Below are 27,608 nucleotides of genomic sequence, written 5' to 3'. Positions count from 1 at the left end.
TGAAAGAGATTTTCTACTTCAAGGATTTTTAGAAATTCAGGGTCCCTTTTTCAAGACCAGTTGCTTAATCAGGAAAGGATAATTTTCTGAGTCTGCTATTGACAGCAAGGTTATGTTTGTTTTAAATGAAAAGAATATTGTTGCTTTATAGAAAATTCACTTTAAAATTTAGGGGTGTACTCTGAGCATCACCAATGGCTCTTTTCTATTCTATTATGAAACTTTAAGCACCAGTTTGCTATCTTTTTCAGGAAGATAGGGATTAGGTCTGTGATTTAATTGACATAGAGTTCCTTAAATGAGGAAACTCCCTCAGGCTTCATTCTGGATTCCTCTACTAAGCCCCAGAAACTTGATCCTCTCTCTCTTTGTTTCCTATCTTGGGGTCTCTCTCTTTCATTAGATGGTTCCTCCAAGAACTTAAGGAAGATAAGAAGCTAGTCAGGTATCATTCCTTTCAGATAATTTCCATGTATTGTCTTCCTTCACTAGAATGTAAGCTCCTTAAGAGCAGACACTATATTTCTTTATGCCAGTATTTGTATTCTTACATATAGTACTTAAATAAATGTTTGTTGCTTGAGAACTCCATTCCCCTGCAATTGCTCTGTTGCAATTTAAATCAGAGATTTCAGCTTGCTCATGGTCACTCAATCAGAAGGTGTTACTGGTAGGACTTCAAATCCACCTCTTCCTGGATCCCAGGCCAACTGTCTTTCCACTGTCACATTGATTATCATATTTTCCTTGAAAATATGCAACTTCTTTTAGTTGTTCAGGTTGTATTTGTTTGTTTGGTTCAGAGAGGAGCAGAAAGAGAATTGATTCCTCTGTTCCCATATAAAACTGTGCTGCTACTATGTATATGGGAGAAGAAATACAATGTATTAGAAAAAGAATGTATGTAGATTTGGAGGGCCTGGATTCAAATCCCTGCTCTCTCACTTATTACCTATGTGACCTTCAGCAGTGATTTGACCTACCTGTATTTTGGTTTTCTTAACTATAAAGTAAGGTAGATGAATTAAGAGACCATTAAGGTCTCATTTACCTCTAATATTCAGTTATTCTACTCAGATCATGTCTTTTTCTTTCAAGAGAAGGGGGAAGGGGAGAATGTATTTACCCTGCATGTGCCATTCAATTATTGTAAAATTTTTGAAAAGTCTATAAGACTCAACTGAATTTGTCAGCATGAAGAAAACAAGAGATTGAAAATTTAGAACCAGAAGGCATAGTAGCAGCAGAGCTGGCCTAAAATGCTCACCCACAAAACAGAGATAATGAGGATAAAAGTGACATGAATCTGAAATTTTGAAAAATGTGTTTGATGTTTATCTGGTTGTATAAGAAGGCTTAAGGATGGACTGTCAAAAATTCATGCCAAAGGAAAATAAAAATGACACTATTGAAATAATTGAAGCCACACAGCACATTATAAACACTAGATTCCTCTGAAGAACAATTCATACCACCAAGGAAATAAATACTCTTAAATGTTGAAAGCAAAATTCTTATCTGGATAGATGCCGAGCATTTGGAAAACAATTTGTGGATGTGGAAAAAAAATAATCTCCTTTTCCCATGATGTGGTAGCGGGGAATAGATCAAAGAACATCAGTCAGAGAAGTCCAGCAGGGGGCAAAACAAAGAGGAGGATTTTCATATTAAGAGATGGTGAAAAAGGAATAAGGTAACTTGCTGAATAGCAAAATAAAGGTGTATATATGTTCTCTGAGTTGACAATCAGGGATAGCACTAAGTGATTTATCATATTATTCAAATGCTTAATTTGGTTCCCTACTTTTCTCTTCCCCCTAAATGCTAGCCCTATTTCTGTTCTGTAAGAAGAATAATGCTCCATTTTTTTTTTTTTTGGTCCTTATATATAATTTCACTGGTGAACAGAATTTTGTGTGTAGACACTCTTTGAGTTGATTTATATCAATTTGTGTTAGTCAAGAACAAGGTAGCTAAGCCAAAGCATCCAATCACCTGGAGGAAGTGACAGGAGGCAGCTTGTGCAAAGGGAAGTCAAATCATCACTACCTCCACCTTGACTCTCATGTCCCCTCAGACATCTTGGAGACAGCTCAGGGTCCTGAATCTAAGAGCCGTGGCAATAGCATTGTTCCCCAAATCACCAGACATGGTTCTTACCTAGACCCTCACAATCATCATTAAGGAGAGAGGAATCATTGTGGACAAGAGGTTTACTATCCTCATCACCAGTAGTACCAATTGCTAACCAGTTACTATCAACAAGCAGATAAACAAATAAGCCCCAGGAGTGGTAGCACCCAACAAATTATGGATCCTGGTTGCAGCTCATCCATTACCTCAGAGAAAAGACAGGAGCAAGGACTAACTTTTCTATTTGCTTCCTCACGGCTTAGCACTTAGTGAGCACTTAAGAAGTAAGTTTCATTCATTCATTTCTTTATAATTTATGGTCTTAGAGTAGCCTGAGGATTGAGGAGGTTAAATGATGTCTATTGCCTGGATATTATGTATTAGAGAGAGAACTGGGACCTGCTTCTTCCTAACTCCAAGCACATCCATCATTTGATAATATACTACTTATTGTTTCTCTGTTTTTAATGACGTTGACACTTAATTACAGTCATGTATTCTGACTTAGATGTCCTTGGCTTAATTTAGACATTCCAGATTTCTTCTAAGTTTCCTGCTTTTCTTCTGTGATTTCCCTTTAAGTTTTGACTTATCTAAAAATGATTCCTTGGGATGATTTTGACCACCTACTTGCAGCTTCCACTCATATCTTCTCTCTTATGAAAAGGATTCATAGAATTTTAGAATCCCATTAGCTGGAAGGGACCAAAAATCATCCTCTAGAAGAATACAAGCTTCTGGGGGTTTTTGTATCGTTAGTACCTAACTCATTGTCTAACACATAGTACATACCATGATGTTTGTTAAATTGAATTGATCCCCAAATTTTTCTGAAACATCAATTCCTCCTAAATTATAATGGACAAATGGGCATTCAGATTCTGCCAAAAAAAATCTATTTAGTTAAGAATTTTTTTCTTATACTAAGTTGGAATTCTTCCCTGCCCATTTATTGTAGTTCATTGTAGTTCTATAAAAACAAGATTTTATATTTCCTCCTGAGAATATTTTTCATAAAATTCAGATTATGCCAGGCAAAATACCCATCAAGTGATCCTATAGCCTTTGTTTGAAAACTTTTAGGGGAGAGTGATCTCACCAAATCTCAGACTAACCCATTTCAGGTATGGCCAGCTTTAAGTGTTAGGAAGATTTTTTTGACATCAGGCCTCAACATGGTAATCTAATCAGTGGATCACAATGGTCCAGGCAAGAGAAATGTTCCCAAATCTCCATTCATAGACATATCATTCTGCATCATAGCAGACACTTGCCTGGTTCTGTTCCTTTCTTTCCTAGTCTCTTACTCTACATCTTCAATGTCATAAAGCACCAATTTCATATCTGCTGGAAAGCCTCAAATTGTCTATTTTTACTTAAATGTACAGGCAGGAGTCAGAAGGTGGTCTTTCTGGAGAATAGAAGAATTAGAGTCATAAAATATTACTGCTTTGAAGGAACCTCAAAGATCATCATATTATACTTGTTATCTGGAAAATGAGAATTAGTTAGACGTCTATTTTTACTTAAATGTACAGGCAGGAGTCAGAAGGTTGGATAAAAGCACAGTGAATAGAAAGCAAAAAATGGGGACCAACATTTTAGTCATGTCCCTGGTTCAAATTCCTCAAAAGTAGGAAAACAGAGTTTGGGTTGGCACCCATGTCTCCTTAAGTCACAATTTCTTCTTGATCAAAGGAATATGAGAAATCAGTATCTTATCACAAATGTCCTGTTGCCCATATGCAGCCAAGATAAAATGATCCACACTCACAACTGTTATTTTACTATGTGGAGATGTGAAATACTTTGGTCTTGTTGGGGTCCTCTGCTGCTTGCTTCCCTGCCCATGAAAAAAGTTCTCTTCATTATTCTCACTGAAGTCTCATGGGGTCTAGTCTCTGGGTCAGGACTTAATGTCCTTAAGTACTCATCTTTATTGGGAAAAGTTAGTGCTTTAAGGTACCTAATGCATGTACAGATTAGAATCAAGTATTAGGAAAACCAGTACACCTGTACCCTTATTTCTTTATTTTAATAACAAATAATTAATAACATTAATTAATCAATTAATTTTAAAATATTTTATATTATATAATATATTATATAATTTAATTTAATATTAATTAAATTAATAATAATAATTAATAAATAAAAAATAAGGGACTATGTCCCTTATTTCTTTATTTTAAAAAATCTGATGACTGCTCTTTTTCTGCCTTGACTTCCTCTTCTGCTAATATCTCCATTTCAGTGCTTTGTGTAGATGATTACTCCTTTAAGGACCTTTTCATATGGAACACTTTAGGACCAGAAAAATGAAGCAGAAAAGTACTGTTGTGTAAAGAAAACAAAAAAAAAGCTAACTGTTAAAATATATTTGACACTACTGTAAATAAACATGTTGATACTTGAAAGAAGTGAGGAAAAACCCAAAACTTTGGTTCAATAACAATGGATAAATTTCATATATTAAGAGCCATTGCTTTCAGATGAGATTGGATCAGTTTCAGATAGAATAAATATAAAGACTTAAATCATCTCATGAATGATGTAACATGATGCTTAGTTTTATGTAAATAGTTTGGAGTGTTAAAATAACAGAGAAAGAATTTTTTTTTATAAAAACCCAGAAATAAGTAATAACAAACAAGCAGTGTCAAGAACACAAATTGAGATGGAAGGGCATGTTGATAACTTAAGATTGATAGGATATTAGGTTTTTTCAGCTCAGTTGCACATAATTATTTTATTACTAAAATGATAAAACTAAAAAAGTTTACTCATATAACTTTTTGAAGACTGAGATACAATAAAATAAAGTCTATTGACTTTAGATGGAAGATTGGGCAGGGAGGATTATTACCTTTAGAGTAAAAGGCAAGCCACAGAGACTGAGTAAATCTTTGATTTTAAGGTATATAAAAGATAGGAATCACATGACAGAATAGCAAAGAAGTACTTTTGTGAATATACCAATATAATCAAAGCTTACAGCCCAGTGTTATGAGTTATGGCTTTTCCTCATTTACATGCTTTTCTGCTAAGTTCCTTTAAGTGTATGCCCACTCTTTCCCCAAAGATACTGTTGGTGGGAAAGTATGACCTACGTCATGTGGACACTTGCTTTAATATATGAGTACTTATGATTTTGTTATTTCTTTTGCTTTATTAAGAAAATGGTTATTTATAAGATTTAAAGTGTCATTATTGTGAGTGGCTACTTGTATAAATAGAAACACATCTGCAGAGGCTAAGGAGCTAGACTGATAAGTAGGGAGTATGCAATATTACCATCAACAGGTTTACTCATAAGACTCAAAAAAATTAAGTTATAAGAATGTGGTAGTAGTCCTTTTCTGGGAAATTGGCTCTGTTAATGTGAGAATATGATGATGTCTAAAGGTAAGAGGTGTGAAATGTGGGGATGGCCACTCCATAAACCCTAACGGAATTATATATGCATTTCTGTAAATAAACCAAATAAATGAAGCTATATCAAAATATTAGAGTTCTATGTTTCAGTTGCCTATGGAAGAGGAAACTGAATCTCAGAGAGATGAAGTGATTTTGCTTAAAGATGCAAAAGGAGTTAATCATAGAATCAGAATTCCGATTCAACATATACATTTAGTTTTCCATGCCTTATCCAGTACCATTATCAAACTGTGAGGAAGTGTCTACATCTCTTTCCTTTCATGATTTTAATTGCCTCTATTTCTGAGCCAATAGATCCTTTCCTACATAGCAGGCACACCTTCTTTACCCAACCTGTTACTTTCTTGCTATGCTACCATGATATGTGCATGAGGAATTAAAAGAAAATACTAGACAAAGTCCAAGGAAGAGTCATTTCTAGTTTGGTGTGTGTGTGTGTGTACATGTGCATGTAGGGGGGAAAAGTGAATGAGAATCAGGGTCAGCTTTAGAGAAGACAACTTTTGAGTTGCTGTTTAATGCATGGGTAAGTGTCAGGTGAAGATGGAGGGAGAGCATCTTTGGCAAAGGTAGTGGGTGGAAAGTCACTGATTCCAGAAAATGCTGAACACGTATAAAAGACCACATATCAGCTGTTACAGAGAGATATATGAGGAGTTATGATGAACTGTTCCTAATTCTCTGGCAGGTGGAACATTCTAGTTGCTGATTATCAGCTTTCTCAATATCCTGAAGATGTCCCAGAAGCAGAGAGAGGCCATTACGAGTCTAGACAGATGCTTTGATAATATTTGATTGCTTATTTAAATGAAAGTATCAAAAAATATGTTTCAGTATCTGTCACTCTCCATCACTCACTGACTTCATTATAACTTCGAAAAGGACAATTTTGAGTTGCCAGTGATAGATTAAGATATTCTATTTTACATAAAAGAAAAAAAAATCATCTGCTGAGGAGGTGTGCCAATCAGGAGAATAGCATGCTATTATTCTGCAGGGAAAAGGATTGCTAATCACTGAACAAAGCAGAGCCTTGTACTGCAGTCCTAAATAAATGTTGTTTTATTTCTGAAGCTGCCTGACCCCCTGTAATGATCTTTGGAGCCTGTCAGTAAGCAGTCATAAGGACAGATTTTAGTTAGCTTGCATGCTTGCCCTTAAGCATCCTTTGACGTGGGGCTTACTGCATCTATTGACTCCCCAGGAAGTTGGAGGTCACAGCTTGGCTGAAGCACATGAGTTGCAGATAAAGAAGATGTTTTTACCCCCTTGAACCAGGGCCAGAAACTTTACTAACTTCACTGTGCTCTCCGTGTCATGTGCTCACTATGAGGATTTCTATAACGTTAATCCCACTAATGAGGGCTTCTCCCAGCCATTACATAATCCCCACAAGTCCTGGTGACTTGGCAAAGCACCCCAGTGAAGAGAGCGCGCTTTTTGCTTTTTGAACTGAGTTCAAGATAATTAAAGTCAAGGAGCAGAAAAAGGGAGGGGGGGGGGAAGATGGTAGAAATACCAGCATAATAAGTAGTATGACTGTAGCGCTTTGTAAATTAGCTCAATTAAACAGAGTCTGATTTTTAACGGGGTTAACATGGTAAGAAGTGCAGCCCTCATTAAACTGAACTGCTAGAGGAGTTTCTAATTAAGTCAAAATTATTTCGGTTGTTTCACACTTAAAGCCACATAAAACAGTGTGTGTGCATATGTGTGTGAACATGTGCACACGTGCGTGTCTTGTGGTTTTGCATGTGCTCTTGTAAAGGAGGGGAGGCAAAGAGAAAAAAAGACAAGGGGAGTGTGAGAGAACTGGAAAGAATCTAGGAAGAGAGAAAGTGATAGAAGGAGGTCAAGCTAAAGGGAGAGAGAGGAATTGAGTTTTTAGATTCTGTGAGAAAGAGATTTTCTCCTGATTTGGAGAAATGATCAAGCAGCAGCAGGCTGGCCTGCCACGGTCAGTTATTCTCATTTGTCTGGGCTCCTGTCTCCTCTCTGTGAGCTGGACTCAGTTTCCTCGGGTCTGTATGACTGTGGAAAATCTAGTATCTAAAGAGTGCTGTCCACCTTTGGGTGTGGAATCTGCCAATATATGTGGTATACTAGAGAGCCGAGGACAATGTGCAGAGGTGCTAACAGATGCCAGGCCTTGGAGTGGCCCCTATGTGCTACGGAATCAGGATGATCGTGAGCAGTGGCCTAGGAAATTCTTCAACCGGACATGCAAATGTACAGGTGAGAGGCCCAAATGGGTCAGATCTTCCATCATCGCTGCTGTCTGCTGTATTCCTCCATCTCCCCAGATTGGATACAATCAGGGAGGAGGGGAGAATCTTTAATTTGGAAAAATAATTTATTAGGGAGAAGATATCATTATCAGAGAACATGGGGCTCAGTTTTGAAGAACTAAGCGTATTTGGATTTTTAGTAGTGAAACCAATGGACAGGCTGATTCTGTTCTATAACAAATAAGTTTTAGGAAGGCAGCCCCGTGCAATGGACAAAAAGTCACTTGCTGGCACTTGCTAGCAATTTCACCTTAGGCGAGTCATTTAACTTATCTGATCCTCAGTTTCTTCCTCTGCAAAATGGGGATAATAATTACTATAGGACATGCTTCACAAGATTGTTGTGGAGCTCAAAGGAGATACATGTAAAGCTCTTTGCACACTTTAAAAAGATGTAAACTTCAGCTATTACCAAATAAATGTTAAATAGGGCAAATTGGGCACTCTGACCTCTTGCCAAATGATCATTGGTTTGTTTGTAAGAAGGTGCTAAAAACAAAGCATCAACAAGTCAGGTACAAGTCTCTTCAAGATTTCTAAGGTTCTCTCCTTAGGAAATGTGTTTGTACTTGTTGAGGAGGGAGTGGAGCTTAATTATTAACAGAAGTGACTAGAATCAAAATGTTCTAAATTCTGTCGTCAGCTTTTCTATATGCTTCTAAAATATTTTAAAATTATGTAAAAATACTAAGCAAAAGCTTTATTATGGTTTTAGTTTACCTTCATTTAATTTATATGTTGCCTGTACTCTATAGAGAAAAGGGTTAAGTAATGAAGACTGTGGAGCTTTTCCCTAATTTTTTTAGAAGCATCTTACCAAAATGTCCATTTCTTCACTGATTTACAAAAGTTATTTGCATGTGATTTCCTTGCTAATGGAATTGCTTCCCTTTTAATATCTCTTGATACCTGCTTAATATGGGCAACAAGGTAGTAGTTGTTATGGTATTGATCTTATCCCATTAGTGGTGATGATTATGATACTATTATGATGATGATGAGATAACTAAGACAGTACTTTATGGTTTTTAAGGTGCTTTACATATATTACCTCACTTGATCCTCACAATAACACTTCCAGGTAAGCATTGCTACTATCTATATTTAACAGACAAGGAAACTGAGGCTAATAGATATTTAGAGATATACCCAGAGTCACACAGTTAATAAAATGTCTATTTGACTCCAAGCCCAGTACTCTATCGACAATAGGACCTGGCTGTGAGTAGAACTCTGTTTAATGGCTACATAACTGTTTAATTTTTTCCAGAAGAGTAGTGGTCCCATAAGCATTTTTATTGATGTTTGGAATAGAGAGTCATTTAAGATATGAGTTGTTCAACTCTAGATTTGAAATTGACATTTTTTTCCCATTGTCCTTGCTTTCTCTCTGCCTTATCTTTCAGTTTATCCTTCAATATGACATCCAGCTTTACTCTAGAATTTAAAAAATCCTTATGGCTTTTCCAAGTCTTCTCAAGTTCTCTTCAATAGAGCTCCCCTCCAGTTTTCATTCCCTATGTACAACAGTGATAAACACACAAAAGCCGGAACTACGTTTGAAATACATAGAACACAAGAGCTAACTTAAGAAAAGCACTTGGATGGTGTTCTTAGGGCAATTGGCTTTTTTGAGTATAGAAGGATTACTGGAAAATTGTCATAAGTACTGTGCAGTTGGCTCAAGAATGTGATTAATTTTGTTTTCACCAAATGAATGTTTACTTTCTCCTTTGTAATCTGTCTATATAATAGTCATTTCCCTCACCCTTCTAATTGCTGATACTCAAGTCTCAAGCTATCTTTTATTCAATGACCTGTGTACATGGAGTTCTCAGTGGAATGTGAGCTCCTTGAGGGCAGGGGCAATTAAGTATTTATTCTCAGTGCCTAGCATAGTGCCTTACACATGGAAGATGCTTATTAAATTTTTGTTTGTGTGAATTAATCTCAGTCATATTGTTGATTTTCTAATAAAATAAAAGTATCAATCCTTAATCTACTTTTAAATGTTCACTGTGTTATTTACATTAATAAAGTATTTAAATGTTTATTTTTATTTCTCCATAGCTTTTATTTTTCTCACATCATTTCATCACATTAATTAATAATTAATTACAACTTACAGTTCCTATGATACAGATGAAGGATGCTGACACAAATAATATTATTTAACTAAATGTTAAGTACTTACAACTAATAAACTTTTAGAGTAATGATTTCTAACTTTCAAAAAGGTAGGGAGGAACAACATTGCAAAGGCTAAGAATTTTTGTAATAAACAATATGATTAACGTGTAGGTTTGCCAAAGTTGGAGGTGAGAGGTAGGCATGAGCATCTCTGTGAAGAAAGAGACACAATGACAAGGAAATTTCTAATTAGCAATTATCTTATCTTTATGCTGTAGCTAATGAGCAAACATGTTTCTCATATGGTCAAGGCTCAGTAGAATGGGAAGATCGAGAGTGAACAAATAATTTTAACTTCTAGGTGGTATTATTGACAACCAGCCTAATCTTGTTTACTAATCAAGATCTTGGGAAGTCCCATGCTCATCCTGACAGGTGAACTCCTGATGAAACATTGAAGAGGCACCAAGCTCATTGATTCTCAGTAGGTGACTTTTTATTACCCAATGCCACCTCTTTTAAGTGGCTATACTTGCTTTGTTAGTTCAAAGAAGTGTGGTCAGAGGTGAAAAGTATTTCTCATCATGGTTTCTTTATTCTATCAGACCAGCCTTGGGGTATCACCAATTGGAAACTCCATCTTTGCCTTCTCATCTTTGATTCAAATTTTCAGTTTTGCCACTTTCTCAATCTTTTCCAGTGGGTATCTGAGCTTGGCTGCTTTCTATAGAAAATGAATTGAAAAGCAGAAGAATTACTCTTAGCAGTTCTTAGCTGCTACTTTCTTTTTATAAATATATTTTTATTTATTTCATTAAATATTTTCCAGTTACATTAAAAGCTTTTAAACATTCACTTAAAAAAAACTTGTTACAAATTATTTTTCTCCCTCTCACTCCTTTCCCATTTCTTGAGAAGGCAAGCACTATGATTTAGATTATACATGTGAAGCCACAGCAAATGTTTTCCCATATTATCCACATTGCAAAAAAAAAAATACATACAAAAGCATTTTTCATCATGGATCTATTAAAATTATCTTGAATCATTTTCTTGATCAGAGTTTAGATGCTGCTTTTCAAACGTGTTGTCACCCTTCTATCTGAAGCACTAAGGGCCTTATTGAAAGCTTACATTGTATCCAAGTACTTTCCCAAGAGATAATGTATGATGGAACAAATAAGAGGAGGGATTGACCCCAGACTTTAAAACTACAAAGTCTTTAAGTTGGAAGACATAGAGAATACCAGAGATCATTGGTCCAGTGCCTTATTTTACAGATTAGGAAGTTGGGACTTAAATGATTTACCCAAGATCATAGTATATTCAGTGATATACTTGGTACTTGAATAGAAGACTCCTATTCCAGGTAGCTAGGTAGTACAATGGATAGACCATTGGGCCTAGAAAGAATTACTTTCTTCATTTTAAAAATGAGGACTTTGGGATAGATAGTCTGTAAAGGAGATGCCAGAGTCAGCTCTTACCAACTTTCAAATACATTGTTATATTTTTCAGTTTGAGCATTTATACCTCCAAATCAGGATTTAACCTAGTGTTTTATTGATTGTCTAGACTTGAGGAAATGATGGAGAAAATATTATTAATACAGCTAAAATTTAAAAGTGTGTTTTATGTATATTTGTCCCTGAAAAAGTGGTTGTTAAACATTTTCTAGCACACCCCTCTCTCCAAACTATGTTTTTATACATCTAGGAGGCACCCTGAGCCCTGGAATCAGGAAGACCTGAATCCAGATTTGATCTTCAGACACTTCCTGGTTGTGTAATTTTCGGCAAGTCACTTAATCTTTTTTTCATTTCAGTTTCCTCAACAGTAAATAAAGATAATTATAACACCTATTTCCCAAGGTTTTTGTGACATGGACAAATTACTTAATCTCTATTTATCTCAATTTCCTCACCTAAAAATGGGTATGGTAATAACACTTATTGTTAGAGTTATTGTAAGTATCAAATGAGATAATATTTATAAAGTGGTTTCTTGATAATATATTATGTATTATGTAAATGCTTTTTATTATTATAGTTCTAAAATTCAACAACCAAATGCTTCAGGCAGAGAAAAAGGTAGAATATAATACTAGTAATTTAAAGTCCTAGATTCTGCGATTCTGTTTGTTTACCAGCTTCCTTAGAGATAAACTGAAGAAATGCTATCATATTATGGCTTTCATTGCCAATCAGGGCTGAATTTTAGGACAATCAGGCATTCATATTTAAAAACTTCACCAACAGCCTAGAAATCATGGGAACATTTCAACTGAAACATTTATCTTTGGACTTTTAAAAAAAAGGTGGCTGCCACATAGATTTTGAATGTTTGGTGTTGAATTTCTTGTTTGTGCAAGTGTTTAAGTGCCTCAGCTTTCCAATCTCTAAAATAGGGATAATGATGAAAAATGTCCTTGTAAAATCCTTTTGAGCTATGTAGATGAAAGGTTCTATATAAGTGTAAAGTATTGTTATTATAATAATAGAATCTTTAATTAAAAGGAATAGACCATTTAGAGCTTCTTGTAAAAGCACTAATCGGCTGGTCTTTAAAACCACTTAGTCTAATAGTCTTCTGAGTTTGAGCTGTACATGGCATGTAGGAACACATGCTCTGTTAGGTAGTTCTCACTCTCTTTCTATTTTTACACCAACTCCAAAAGGTAACAAGTTGTAAATCCTCTATGTTGAAGAACATCATAGATGGTGGAGAGATCCATGATCTAACAGCTTCACTTCCCTCCACCTTTACTGCTGCTAACACAAAAACCTTTTTTTTAAAAAAAAAATCTGTTTCTCTTCCTGGAGAACATTTTCAAAAATTTGTGATGCTAATAGGTGTGGAAAATTTATCTCTTCCTAGATGGAAATAAAATATTCATGTTAGAGTAAGTCTAAACTAAAGAAATGACAATTGTTAGGCTTCACTCTTTTATCAGTTCTCTTGTGTGTTCAGTTTTGTAATATCTAAAATGAAAAGGACTAATTTCAACATGTAATATATTTTCTTTGCATTGTATTAAGGAAAAAGTGTGTGTGTTTGTGTGTGTTGACATGACTTTAAAAGCTCCCAAATATATCAAAAGTTCTAGAGTAGAGCAGATAAATGCAAGCCCTCTTTGATAATTACCATCATGTGGTCTTTATTGTTGTTCAATCATATCTGACTCTTTGAGTTTTCCTGGCAAAGATACTGAAGTGGTTTGTCTTATTCTTTTCCAGCTCATTTTACAGATAAGGAAACTGAGGCAAACAGGGTTAAGTGACCTGACCAAATTCATATAGTAGTAAGCATCCAAGGCTAGATTTGAACTCAGAAGATAAGTGCTCTATCCACTGCACCACCTAACTGTGATATTCATTGACTGGGAACTTAAGTACTGATGGTATCATGGAAAAAGTGGGAGCTCTAATACTTAAGGACCTATCTATCCCATGTATGACTTTGGGAAAATCACATAATCTCTATGAATCTCAGTTTTCTCGATTGTAAAATGATACCCCGCGATCTCTTCCAGATCTCTATCTATGATCCTATGAATCTATAGGCAATCCCATTTCAAGGAGGTATTCAAAGAGTGGGCTGAGAATTTGGGTCAATTACCACTAATGTCAATCACAAGGAATGTTAGTTAAGAAACCATTTCATTATTATTAAACTCCAGACATAGCTTATAAATGGCAGAGATTAACAGAAACTTTACATTCAGAGAAAAATTAGTATATTAATGCTTGATATTTCCTGAGTTTCTTTTTGCAATATTTGGAGAGGAAAATTTCTTTGTGTATTTAAAAAGGAAGAGTTTCTCTTCAATCACAGAGACTCTATTGACATATTTGTAAACATCTGCATTAGGAAGAACAACACATTGCGGACTTAGCCAAATGACAACAAATTTAATCATATCACACACAGAAAGCATAAGAGAGACAGAGGCAGAGGCAGAGAGAAAGAGATGAAGGGAGGAGGAGAAAAGAGAGATGGGAGATAGACACACAGAGGAGAGGAGACAGAGAAAGAGAGACAGAAAGAAAGTGATGAAGGAGGAGAAGAGAGGGATGAGGGAGAGACAGACACTTATAGAGGTAGGGAAAGAGAGAAGAGAGAGAGAGAGAGAGAGAGAGAGAGAGAGAGAGAGAGAGAGAGAGAGAGAGAGAGAGAGAGAGAGAGAGAGAGAGAGAGAGAGGGAGGGAGAGGCAGGGAGGGAGGTAGGAAGAAAGGCGAGGAAGGGAAGGGGAGAGGGAGAGAGAGAGAAAGAGAGAAAAGAAAGGAGAAAAGAGGAGAGAGAATCATTTTGTTACTTAATGGTTTTAATGAGAGATACTACTTTAGCAGCTAATTATACAAATATAATAGGAACAATTTAAAAAAGAAGAAATATAATAAGAGGGAGCTTGGTACTCTTGAGAGGACTTTGACCTTGGAATCAGAAAACCCCGTGTTTGAATTGCTACTCTACTACTTATTAGCTATATGGTGCTAAAATTCTCCAAGCACCATTTTTCTTAACTGTAATACTCAAATAGGGAAAAAGGAAGGGAGGAAAGAAGGAATGAAAGAATGGAATATTTATGCTGTGTCAGACACTATGAAAAGCACTTTACAAATATCATTTCATTTGATATGGACTTCTGATTTCATTAATATAAATGTTCTCTTTGATGGAGAAGACCCTATCCTTCCCATCTTTTGACATTTTTGTTCATATCCATACTGAAAGCCTTCCTCCTTTTCTCTTGTACTGGTGAGCTGTTCAGGAATTCTCTTTTGCTCTATCTACAAGATCAGCCCATCTTTTTCCATCATGCATTTCTTTGATGACAGCCTTTACTTTGGTTTTTCTTTGTAGTTCCTCATTTGTTGTGTTACAGATAGGTCACACTCATCAATATACTTCTCCCCTACCCTCTGGGTGATAGTTATTTAAAATTTTTTGGACACTGTAGTACTCCCTGGTAGGGGGTAATAATACTCTAGTGACCTATTTCAGGACCAAATTAGTAACGTGTATAAAGAGCTATAGAAATGCTAATTATTGTTAGTAGGTTGGCAGAAGAAAAGAGATGACATGAATTTGAACAGCTTTGCTCCTATAATGGAGGTGGTGATGGTCATTTGGACAAGATTAGTCAGTGACATGGTTGTCAATCTTGGAACTCATTAAAGAATGATTCCTTTTCTTATTAGTCTTTTATCCTGCCCTGAAAATATTCAAGATTATAGCAAAGTAAAGTTATTGATCTACATAAAAGTTGGCTCACACTACATGGCAAGAATGTGATCCTGAAATGCTTAGCTCCATGGATCTTTTTATCAGCTTGTCCTCCTTTCAAGTCTCCCCACTGAGCTCCTTGGTCTTGAACCTCTTTCTTTCACTTTAAACACAAAAGAACGTACAGAGAATAAAGGGTTAATGCCAAGTGAAATCTGTGCTTCTCGCTCTGCCTCCCCCTGTGGTTTTTGGCCTTCTGAAGCTATAATCCCCTTTCTTTGGCTACACAGAGAGCAGTTTTGCATCTTTCTCTCCCTTATGCTCTGTATTATGTAAAACATCATTCTATTTTCACCTGACAATAACTGAGTTCTAAGACACCTTCTGATACCACCTTAATTTCAGATTAGATTAGTTTGCATTTGATTTTCCTCTACCTTGGCCTTTCTAGTTACGGTTTGCATTATTGTTATTAGTACCTCATTACCCAGAGTGCAGATAAGCAGAGATCTTCCAGTAGCTAATAGGAAAACCTAAGGTGAACTGCACCTCCTGACAATATAGCAGCTAATTCACCTTTACAACCTGCCAGTTTCCATTGATTTTTATCTTAAGTCTTTTGTGAAATAAAGTGGACTTTCTTGACTTCCTGTGTTTCATTCAAATTAGGGGAAACCATCTTTCTCTCCCTTTTTCTTTTTGGTCTCATCTTTGGGTAGCTGTATTTAGTCCTGCTCCCCAGAGAGGAGTAGAAAGGATGGATTTCACTGAAGAGGCTTTTTGCTTGTTTCATCCTAACTTGACAGAAAAGTTCAGGGTTCTTAGAGATTGTTATTGATTTATTGCCAGATAGGAGATGTATATATGTATACATATACACACACAGAGAGGTACACATATGTACATAATCTTTGTTTTACATAAATCTGCATTATAAAAATAAGACTTTATGTAAAGAATTCTGAAAGAAATATACATTAAAAAAAACTCACCTATGTTCCCGTATTATAATGTACTCTTCTCTCTCTCTCTCTCTCTCTCTCTCTCTCTCTCTCTCTCTCTCTCTCTCTCTCTCTCTCTCTCTCTCTCTCTCCCCCTCTCTCCTCTCTCTCCTCTTTCCACTCCTGTTCTTCATCTGGGCCCATGCTTTCCTTCCAAACCCCCCCCAAAATAAACAGTTAAAGAAACCTCCAAAGGAAACAGACTTTGACTACCACTGCTGCTGAATTCAGGCTTGGTTTAAGACTCAGGTGTCTAGAGATTCCTTTGCCCTCATCTTTCATCTAAGCTGGGATAATTCATGTCTGTCTCTAGCCACTTTGTGTTCCTCTCCCAGTTTTTGCTTCTCTACCAGCTTGCTTCTCAGCATCTCTGAACCAAATCCTGGCCCTGGGTTCCCTTCCTTCCTCTTCTTTTTTCCTGTCCCCAAGTCTGAAGGCTAAGATATATTATATAAAAATCTGTGGAAGTCTGTGGAATGGTCCACTTACTTAAAGTGATAATTGGCCACATATATATACATACATATGTATGTATGTAGAAAAATCACACTGTCTAACAGGGTTCTCCTCCCTTGATCTTCCAATCCAATTTAGGTTAACTTTCCCCTTATAAGTTAAGAAATTTAACCGACCCCTGAATTGATTGGCCCGGAGGATTAATCTTGCTGGTGATTCTAGTCATATCAATGTGACAAAGTACAAAGAGGGAGATCATCAATGGCAGAACTCAAAGACATTTCATGTCTTGTTTGTTGACTGAAATTTCTTCCAAGGTTTTCTTCTGTGATTAGATAGTGGAGAGTGACTGGATGTCTCTCTAAATCTATGCATTTAAATGCAATTTCTATTTGGTTCCAAGTTAGGAAGTCTTTAAGGATGTTCAATGATGGAGTTTAAGTTCTCACTAAGTTATACTCTCTTTGACTTTTCATTCTGCCGTAGGAACCTCTTCATTCTACAAGATCTCATCAGCCCTGGCAGTCACATTTCATCAGTATATGCTAGTCCTGTAGCTCCTTTGCTTGGAGTTCTGATTGATGAGATCCTTCAGGAAACTCCATTTAAGGAACATACTCAGGCCAGCCACCTCTCATTTCCCAGCCACCTGGCTACATTCCCTTGGACTTTTCCGTTTTTGACATGGGTGCTGGATACCCTCAAATCCCCTATCAGACCCCTTTTGTGCATTATCTTCCTCCAGGCACTTTAAAGGCATGGGTTGTCTTTTTTTTTTTTTTTTTTTTTTAGTACTATATTAGCACTTAGCACAATGTCTACCACATAATAGGTGCTTCATAAATATTTCTTGATCTTCTATATCATTGGGAAGCCATTCTAGGGAGCTAAGAGGCACAGTGGATATAAAGAAGGACTTGGGATTAAAAAACAAAGAAACCTGAATTCAAATTCTGGCTCAGACATGGGCTAGTTGGATGACTCTATACAAGTCACTTAATCTCTGCTTTAGTTTTCTCATCTATAAAATGGGGATAATAATAGCACCCAACCTAACACATATAAATTACTTCACAAATCTCAAATGATAGATAACATAAACACTAGCTATTCCTCTTATTGGCCAAATCTCTGATCTTCAACCTCTCCCTGTCTATTGAGGACTTTCCCACTGCTTATAAAATATGCCCCATCCTCAAAAACGTCTCACTTCCTTTCTCTATCCCTTTTTAATTCTGGTGCCTTTACTCTACTGATTTTTTTCTCCTGTATATAGCTTATTTGCAACCCATTAGAATTACAGAGGGTAGGAACTATCTTTTGCCTTTTATTTTTCTTTGCATCTCTAGTATTTAGTACAGTATCTGGCACAGAATAGGGTTAATATGCTTATCTACTGACTGACTACAGTAGACAAAAAGCAATGAATACTGTGGCTACAACAACTAGCAAAGACCTTTTCTAGGTCCTAAATAGGTTGCAATCTGTTGGGCAAAATAACCATGGCTCCCTCCCAAAATCCATGATTTTTGCAAGACTGAATGAAAAGTATCTTTGGAGATACTAAGATTAAAAACTGTACTTCCTGTTAAGAGTGTATATTTGACTAGGGTTGGACAAAACATTAAGAGGGCAGTGTGGAATATCACTAGAGTGGCAAGTGTAGCTAGCCACAAGGCCTCTGACTGACATGTTCTTTGCAGGAATAAGTGTAGATTTGATTGCTAGTAGTAAGACAGTGGGGTGAGAGTGGTTTGAAGATTGTAAGAGAGCAGTGAGTGAGTTGGGGTCTGGGGCTTCAGATGGAAAACTCATTAATCACATATTTAGGATCCCAGAGCAGCAGTAAGAGCTGTTCTGGTCTGAGGCAAAATATTGAAAAATAATTTTAAGAACTATACATCAATTCATTTGACTTCTAGAAATAGAGATGTTGAAATCTCAAAGGAGGGTAAGTAAAGAGGGTTAGATTCCTTTTCTCTGTGTGGCAAATATCTTTCCATTTGAGGGAAGAGAAACTCTAGTAACATGGACCACTTCTGAGAATAGAAAATTTGATCTCAAATTCTAATAATTTGGACAAATTGCTTAACAACCTCACTGGGTCTAGTTTCTAAAATTATGACTATATTCATCTGTATAAATGAATATGTAAATAAAGCATACTGGGCATTATATTACAATAAAACACAAATATATAAATAATCATAGTTTGCATTACATTTCAATAGAAATTTATAACAAATTTATATTACACACCCATATATATGTATATATATATACACACACACCTATATATATATATATATATATATATATATATATATATGTGATTTCTCTTTCATTTTAGGATTATATTGAAAAATTGGTCAATAACTAGATTAGGGGAACTATCTGGAAATCTAACTAATTTTTTGGTTAATTTTTTTTTTTTTTCTTTTCTAAATCTAGACAACTTTTCTGGCTACAACTGTGGAGAATGCAAATTTGGCTGGACAGGTCCCAAATGCAATCAAAAGAAGCCGCCAGTTGTTCGGAAGAATATCCATTCTTTGACTCCTCTAGAGAGAGAACAATTCTTGGATGCCTTGGACCTTGCAAAGAACACCTTCCACTCTGACTACGTCATTACTACTCAGCATTGGCTGGGCATGTTGGGGCCTAATAGAACCCAGCCACAAATTGCCAACTGTAGTATTTATAACTTCTTTGTGTGGTTACATTATTACTCTGTCAGAGATACACTATTAGGTTGGTTTTCCCCCCTTTTGTTCAAAGTATATCATTAAAAGTAGAGCAAAAAAGGAATGATTTATTTTAGTAAGTGGGTTTATAAAAGAGGAGAGCAAATTGTTTATGAATGTGTCATAGCTTATCTATATAATGTCTATAGCAGGTTGAGCTTATTATATAACTAATAATAGTAAGTAGCTTTTAAAGTTTTCAAAGTACTTTATAAACATATTTCACTTGAGCTTCATAATAATCATGAAAATAAAGAATTAAAGGGTCATAGAAATATATTTAGTGATTTTATGGCACCTTAGGGGCTTTATAGTTCACTCTCTTTATTTTACAGAAGAAAAACAAATTGGGGCTGAGAGATTACATGATTTGGCTATGGTCACACAGATAGAGGAGTGTTTTGTTATATGTTTAACAAATAGTTCTTCAGAAAAAAAAAAGAGTTCTCACAACATATTTTTAAGTTTAATCCAAATTATTTCACATTTTTTCCATAGTTTTCTTAACTCTAGAGTAGGAATGAGCCAATTGTGAACCAGAGAACAAATCTAGCCTGCCACCTCCCATAAATGGTTTTTACATTTTAAAATGCAATAAAACTTTATTTAAAATTTAAAAACCATTCTAAGTTGAGAGTTCCACCGAAATCTGTGATTTACTGACTTATAGTCTAAACAAAACAATAAATAAAGCCCTGCTTTGTAGAAAGTCAGTAAGAGTTGACTCTAGAGCAGCAGGGTTGAATTTGAACCCAACTGCTCTGAAATTTAGAGAACCTGAATTCAAATCTTAACTCTGAGTCCCATTACCTGTGCAACTTCTTTTTTTCAGATAAGGAGACTGAGATTCAAAAACAGATGAGTTACTTATGGTCTCAAAGCCTCTATGATGTGGGGTTTTGAACTCAGGTCATTTTGACCCTGAATCTAGGCTAGTAAACCAGGCTGGAAAACTGTGCTAGTAATTGCTTTAATTTAGTTTTGCTTTTTTTCCTTTCTCCTTGGTTATGTTGGTTCATTTTCTCAACTTTACAGCATGGTGCCATTAATCCTCAAAGCCAAGAACTAATGTAGTGGAGACTAATTTAGTTTGGCTCAAGAAAAAGAAAAAAGGAAAAAAAAAACACCACACATTCTTAAATATGTGCACAGAAAAGCTCTGTGAACTTTTCTTCAAATTAGGGGACTTAATTAAAAATATGCCTATACAAGTAAAAATCCTTTGTGCAAAGCTAGGACTTTCATGTTTAAAACTATGTTTGAGTTTACATCTTTGTGAACACTTTTCCCATAATCACCAGGTCCACCAGATATCCATAGGGTATTTTTCTTATATTTTTTTCTTATATTACTAAAATCTTGGATGATGGTTTTTGACAAAAACCAGTGGATTTTGGCATTACAGTTACTTTGGTCCTTACTATCCCTGTGAACTCCTTTAGGGCAGAATTCTGAGAAAATGCCTAAGAAAACTGGGCCCTGCCTGGCCTTCCTTCCAGCTTCATTATTTAGCTTTGCCTGAGACCAAACCTTGAAGTCAGGGTTTGAGTGGAATTTGAAGGATGGAAGGATGTGTTCTTTGTTCTGTGCGTCAAGATAGGTTAGTTTTATTTGAACTTCATCTCTATGGAATGTCACAAAGGCTAGTCATAGCTTGCATAGGGTTTGAATATATTCCTGAACCTACATCAATGTAAACTGAATACTTTGTTTCTTAAACGACCCTTTGATAGGATGACATAATGACATAATGGAGAGAGCACTGAACTCAGAGGTTCTAAATTCAAATTTCAGTTTTGCCATTAACTTTCTCCCTTGTGGAAGGTAGGTGACAAAGCAGATAGAGAAGCAGATTTGTAGTCAGGAAGAGCTGAATTCAAATCCAGCCACAGACACTAACAGTATTTTTTTTATTTTTTAATTTTTTATATTTTTTATATTTGCCAAGAAAACTTCAAGTGGAATCATAAAGAACCAAACAACTGAAATGATTGAACAACTACTACTGCTATCTGTTTGATCTTGGCCAATTCTTTAGAATTCAGTTTTCTCATCTATAGTGAAAGGCTTCTAAGATCTCTTCTAACTCTAAATGTGTGATAGTGGGATCCTCTAAATTATTACAAGCCTTTTAAAAAAGCAGAGAACAATAGATCTAGAGTTGGATGACAGCTCTCAATAAATATTTAGCTAAGCCATCCAGTTCCAGCCCTTCCTTTTATAGTTGAAGAAAGTCATGCAGTCAATAAGTATCACAAAAGACTTGAACCCAGATTCTTTGACATCATATGCTCTGTCTACTGTATCTAGGATGACACAGAATATGATGATGGTTTTTAGAAGTGAGGAATATTTTTCCTTCTATTCATTCCCTACACTATTACTAGATTTCCCTTCAGCCTTTTTCTTGGAGACTTTCTTCCTTGATTATGATTGAGGATCATGAAACCAAACCTCAGAGAAAGTAGATATTCTTGCAATGCATGTAGGATATGGATGTGGTGTGTGTGTGTGTGTGTGTGTGTGTGTGTTTAAATAAGCCTTCATAGTTTTAATATCATTATCATAATGTATTTGAAGAAAGTAAGAAGAAGAAGAAAGGAGTTTCTAGTGATCTCCAAGTAATCAATTTATACCTTGTATGTTCTATGTTCACTTTTTTGGAAGTATTTATAGGCATTCTGTCAACTCCCTTTCCTTTCAGCAAATAATTTTAAAAATTAATTATTAACTTAATATTTTTCCCAATTACATTCAAAACATTTTTTTACATTTGTTTTTAGATTTTTGAATTCTAGATTCTCTCTTATCCTCACCCACAGTTAAGAAACCATGTGTGAAATTATACAAAGCATTTCCATAAAATTCAAGTTGTGAAAGAAAACATAGATCTTTTACCCTAATGAAAATAAAAACCTCAAGAAAAATTAAGTTAAAAGTAAGAGAGAGGTAAAAAAATAGAGAATGCTTTGATCTATATTCAAACACAATCAGTTTATTCTCTGAGTTTGGATAGAATTTTTCATCATAAGTCCTTCAGAGTAGTTGTGAACAATTGTACTACTGAGAATGACAAAGTCATTTACAGCTGGTCAACCCAGAACATTTCTACTACTTTGTATATAGTATATTTCACTTGTTCATGGAGGACTTTCCAGGTTGCTGTTTTTTTTTTCCCTGAAAGCATCCTGCTTATCATTTTGCAGAGAACAATAGTATTCCATCAGAGAAACTTGCTTCAAAAAAATTGTTTTTACTATTACTATTGCTAATTGTACTTGCCCTCATTTATTCTCTCTTTCCTTTCACCCTATCTCTCCTCAAAAGTGTTTTGCTACTGAGCATTCCCTCCCCCAATATGACCTCTCTTTTATCACCCTCCCCCTTCTCATATCACTATTTTCCTGCAGGATAAGATAGATTGCCATGCTCCTATTGAGTATGTATGTTATTTCCCATCTGAGCAATTCTGATGAGAATAAGGTTCACTCACTTAGCCTCTTCTCCTCTTCTTACCCTCCCCTGTAAAACTTTTTTTCTTGCCTCTTTTTTTTGCAGCAGATAATTTTCAGCAAATAATTAATATGCATCCACTACGGACAAGGCATCAGGGATACATAGCTCAAAAAACGATACTTTCCTTGCCCCTTGAACAAAGAAGTAAAATACAAATAATAACAAAGATATTAAAATAAGAGTAAAAGAAAAGGAAAATTCAAAGTGTTATGAAAAAGCTGAGAAAAGATTGATTACTTCTTATTGTTGTTGCTATTGTTGAGTCATTTTTCAACTGTCTGACTCTGTGATCCCATTTGGAGGTTTTATGGTAAAGATACTGGAATGGTTTGGCATTTCCTTCTCCAATTCATTTTTGAAAATGAGGAAAGGAGGTAAACAGGATTAATTGATTTGGCAAAGGCACAGTTAGTGTCTAAAACTAGATTTGAACTCAAAACAAGGAATCTTTGTTACTCTATTTCTGGCAGTGTGTCACTATGTCACTTAGCTGCCCAAATTACATCTAGCTGCAACATTAGGAACTTCAAGGAGAAGTTATTACCGAATTAGACCTTAAAGGAAGGGAAAATTTTAACAGGTAGATATAGTTAACAGTCCATTTTAGTCATGGGCCATATGTTGAACAAAAATCCAAGGGAAAACACAGATTAAAAATGGGGATTGTAGATCATCCTAGGATTGTAGCTCTATATCTAAAAGAAATCTCAGATGACTTTAGACTCGAATACTGGAACTCAGAAAGTTTAAACAGATTGTAACATGGAGTTTGGATTTGAATCCAGGTTCTGTAACAGACTAGCACCCCTCTTATTTCCCTAGAATGTTGAATCAACCTGCATAATTAACATATGGAATTAAGTATCCTTGATGACTATGATAAAATAAACACATTCTGAGAGAGGAAAATGAAGGTGGAACTGATGATTTGGTAGGTGTCAAGCAACCTCAAATATCTTCACTTTATGTGAAATATCTTACATATTAAAATTATCAGATTGGTTCGAATTTCTTTGTCTTGTCCCAAAAGTGATAGTATTTTCTCTCCTCAAATAATCACATATCTATTTTTCTGTTTACATATTGTATCTTATCCAATAGGATATAAGCTCCTTGAGGGCAAAGACTGTTTCATTTGCTCCTTATACATAGAGGGTGCCTTCATTGCTTGTTGAATTTGGATTGAATTATATGCTTTTGTACACATAGGCACTCTACATAATATCTGATCTCATTAATATGGCTTTAGATTAGGGGATAACAAACTATCATGCATAGACCAAATCCAGTCTTCTGCCCATTTTTGTACTGCCCATGAACATTTAATAATTTTGTTATGAATTTGGTTTGTTTGTTAACCTCTGCTGAAGAGAAATTCCAGAGAAATAAGTTCCCCCTATCCCCCACAATATTACAAACCACAATGTCAGAGAGTCAGTGTCTTCTTCATGTTCCATTTATAAATATCTTTCTTACTGAATTTGTAATTGTTTCAGGACCAGGGAGACCATTTAAAGCCATAGATTTCTCTCACCAAGGACCTGCATTCCTTACCTGGCACAGATATCATTTATTGTTACTGGAAAGAGATCTCCAGGTCAGTCAAAATTCTTATACTTCCTTGATTTCAAAGTTGCTTGCTTGTTAATGCTGGTCCTTTGAACTTTGCATACATATTAGTATCAACTTTTTTCTGAGGAAAGCTAAATTGGCAGTGTGAAGTGGTAATCAAATACTTTTCTTCTTCTTGATTTTAGAGACTCATTGGCAATGAGTCCTTTGCATTACCTTACTGGGACTTTGCCACAGGAAAGAGTGAATGTGATGTCTGTACAGATGAGTTGTTTGGTGCACCAAGACCGGAAGATTCAACCTTGATTAGTCAGAATTCAAGATTCTCCCGCTGGGAAACTGTGTGTGGAAGGTAATGAAGCATGTATTTGGGATGAAAATATAAGGTTATTTTCCCCTCATATGCCTTGATGAGTCATATGTTAAAAGTAATTTTCAATGCCTATTTTTAATGCCTTTTAATGTAAATTTAAAGGATATCATGGAAGAATTATTGTGGGGCACAAGAGTCCTGGAGTTCCGTTTCCCTCTTTAGGTACAGACAAGAGATTTGACATGGTACAATCCTGGCGGAGTCTGGCCTCTTTAATGAGAGGAGCTGGGCTCCCTTTTCTCACAGTCTTTATTTATCTAAATTCTACCCTATTACTGTGAAGAATGATTTATTATAGTTACGATTAGGCTTGCATTTCTGTTTCCTTGAAAGGGTTGAGGTGAAAGGTACCTAGTGTACCATACAAATTAAGCAGGCAAAAAGTTATTCTAAAAAGAAAAAGGAATGCTAAAATGCAAGACTATCAGAAGCAATACATTGACTATAAGATGTAAACTGAACAATCAGTAGTGCTGGTTATTGTTTTATCTTGAATTCATTTAAACATGAAGCAATTTGTTGATGAGCTATTTTTCCATTTTACCTCTTTACTGGCTAAACGACTTTGGGTAGGCATGGGCCAAACCTATTGTTAGTGACCATCTTCTCCAAAAGCATTGGGATGACTGGGAAATCCCTGTTCTAGTACCACAAATTATGAGTTTGACTCTCATAATGTTATGATTGAGACAGTCCACCTTTTTCTTATCCATTACTGGAAATCTTAGTGTTTTATACCAGCTAATGAATTGAAGAGAGACATAGCTGAAGGCTTTCTCCTTTTTTAATTGGCACAGTCCTCATTCCCTATCTTCCTAGCCTGCCAAGGAGAAGGGGGAAAGACCAAGAGGTGTGCAATTCCAAAAGACCAAGTCTTTTCAGAACTGGACCATCACATGTCTAGGAAATTCACCATCTCTAAAACACTGTAATGTATCAACCTATGAGAGTTCCCAGATGCTTTTTGGGGGGAGGTCTACCTTGGATAGATCCTTCCTATGATATTCTTGATAAGCCAATTCAACTTCCTTGACAAAAGTATCTTTAAAAATTACATTCTAGTGTGACTAAAATTTATGTAGCACAAACATCTTTAGCAAAGATGTACCTGAACAAAATATAAATTGAACTTGTTAGGTTGTTAGGAGACCTTTAATACTTCAAAATATTGGTGATAGCCCTTTAAGCTTTAAATATGCAATCATATAACACCATGGAGGGGTATTCCCTTTACCAATTCTGATTGCAATCCTTGGATGCTTTAGTAGTATCTCTTTGAGTTGTGAGTTTCAAAAACATTAATTATCTGGTAGCCAAATAGGGGATGATCCTCTTTGACCTTAGTAAATCTGGTTCTTGAAGGGCATATAAACCCATCACTGAGCTTGGATCAGTAGACTTGTCAAGACTATCATAGTCTTTAGAAAATTAGAGTCATTCCCATACCTAAAATCCAAGAAGAACACTTTTCAATGAGACAATTCAATTCAGTCAATTTATTAAGCACTTACAAAGTCTAAATCAAAGTTCTGAGCCCTAGAAGAGGTGCAAAATGAGATGAGCTATAATCTCTGTATTCATGGGGCATATAGTTTAGAGAGGAGGATAACACATATACACAAATAAGAATAATACATTAGAGTACATTAAGAATAGGACAAAAATTTTTATGCAAGGGATTGTTTTGGATTATTATATTGTTAAGGAATTCCCTCCAAACCCAGTATCCTGCTTCCCTTTTTATCTTGGCTGTGTTGATTTTGTTTATGCAAAACCTTTTAGTAGTCAAAACTATCCATTTTATATTCTATAATTCTATCTCTTGTTCACAAATTATTCCCTTATACATATATCTGACAGATAAAATATTTCATGTTCTCTTAATTTGTTTATAATGTCACCCTAAATTATGTACTCATTTTGACCTTATCCTGGTATACAGTGTGAGATGTTGTTCTATACCTAATTTCTGCCAAAGATGACCAAAAAAAAAAAAAAAAAAAAGAAAATGGCAAATGTTGTTGGGGACTGAGGAAGAATGGACACATTAATGCAGTGTTGATAATAACTGTGAATCAGTATAGCATTCTGGAAAGCAATTTAGAACTCTTTCTAAATATATTTATGTATGTAAGCTGTATATACAACTTGACCTAGTAATACCACTACTAGGCTTATACCTCAAAGAGATCAAAGAAAGAGAAAAAAGACCTATATATTAAAAAAAAATTCATTTATACACCTCTATGTTGAAGTGGTAAAAAGTGGAAAACTGATAGGGATGCCTATCAAATTGGGGAATTGCTGAATAAATTGTTATATGAATATAATGGTATATTATTAAACTGTAAGACATGATAAAAATATGGTTTCAGAGAAATCTTGTAGTATTTGTATGAATGCAGAAGTAAAATGAGTAGAACAAAGACAGCAATTTATATAACATATTAAAGACAACCTCCCTAAACATCTGTGTCAGATGGATAAATGCAATGATTATCTATGATTCCAGAGCAACAACAATAGCAACAATTATTATGTAACTCTGCCTCAAATGTCATTTCTGGATCTTCAGCTGCTTTTTGGGGGGAGAAGGGGCTGATTCTACCATAGAAGAGGATTATTTTTGTCTCTAGGTATCAAGATCACAGGTAATAAACTTTTATTGTGAAAAAAGCTCACAAGTGATTTTTCTTTCCCTCAACCCAGCCCTAGTTTTTGGTCTTTCCT

General features: G+C 35.4%; 1 protein-coding gene across 2 annotated transcripts in view; it reads left to right on the top strand.

Annotated features, from left to right (window-relative positions):
* Nucleotides 1–2,301: 2,301 nt before the first annotated feature.
* The window catches only part of DCT (dopachrome tautomerase), a 40,754-nt gene continuing 15,447 nt past the window's right edge, over nt 2,302–27,608 (top strand). The window contains exons 1-4 of one of the 2 annotated variants that reach the window (XM_074299356.1): nt 2,302–2,417; nt 19,125–19,424; nt 24,430–24,530; nt 24,691–24,857. In XM_074299356.1, coding sequence (XP_074155457.1) covers nt 19,325–19,424; nt 24,430–24,530; nt 24,691–24,857 — 368 coding nt within the window. In that variant the 5' untranslated portion in view covers nt 2,302–2,417; nt 19,125–19,324. Of the gene's footprint in view, nt 2,418–7,208; nt 7,807–19,124; nt 19,425–24,429; nt 24,531–24,690; nt 24,858–27,608 lie in introns of those variants that run through there. The other variant, XM_074299355.1, reaches the window with a different exon arrangement.

The sequence above is a fragment of the Sminthopsis crassicaudata genome, chromosome 3 (genome assembly GCF_048593235.1).
Source record: "Sminthopsis crassicaudata isolate SCR6 chromosome 3, ASM4859323v1, whole genome shotgun sequence".
NCBI classification, from domain to species: Eukaryota; Metazoa; Chordata; class Mammalia; order Dasyuromorphia; family Dasyuridae; genus Sminthopsis; species Sminthopsis crassicaudata.
This window is presented reverse-complemented; position numbering and strand designations above follow the sequence as displayed.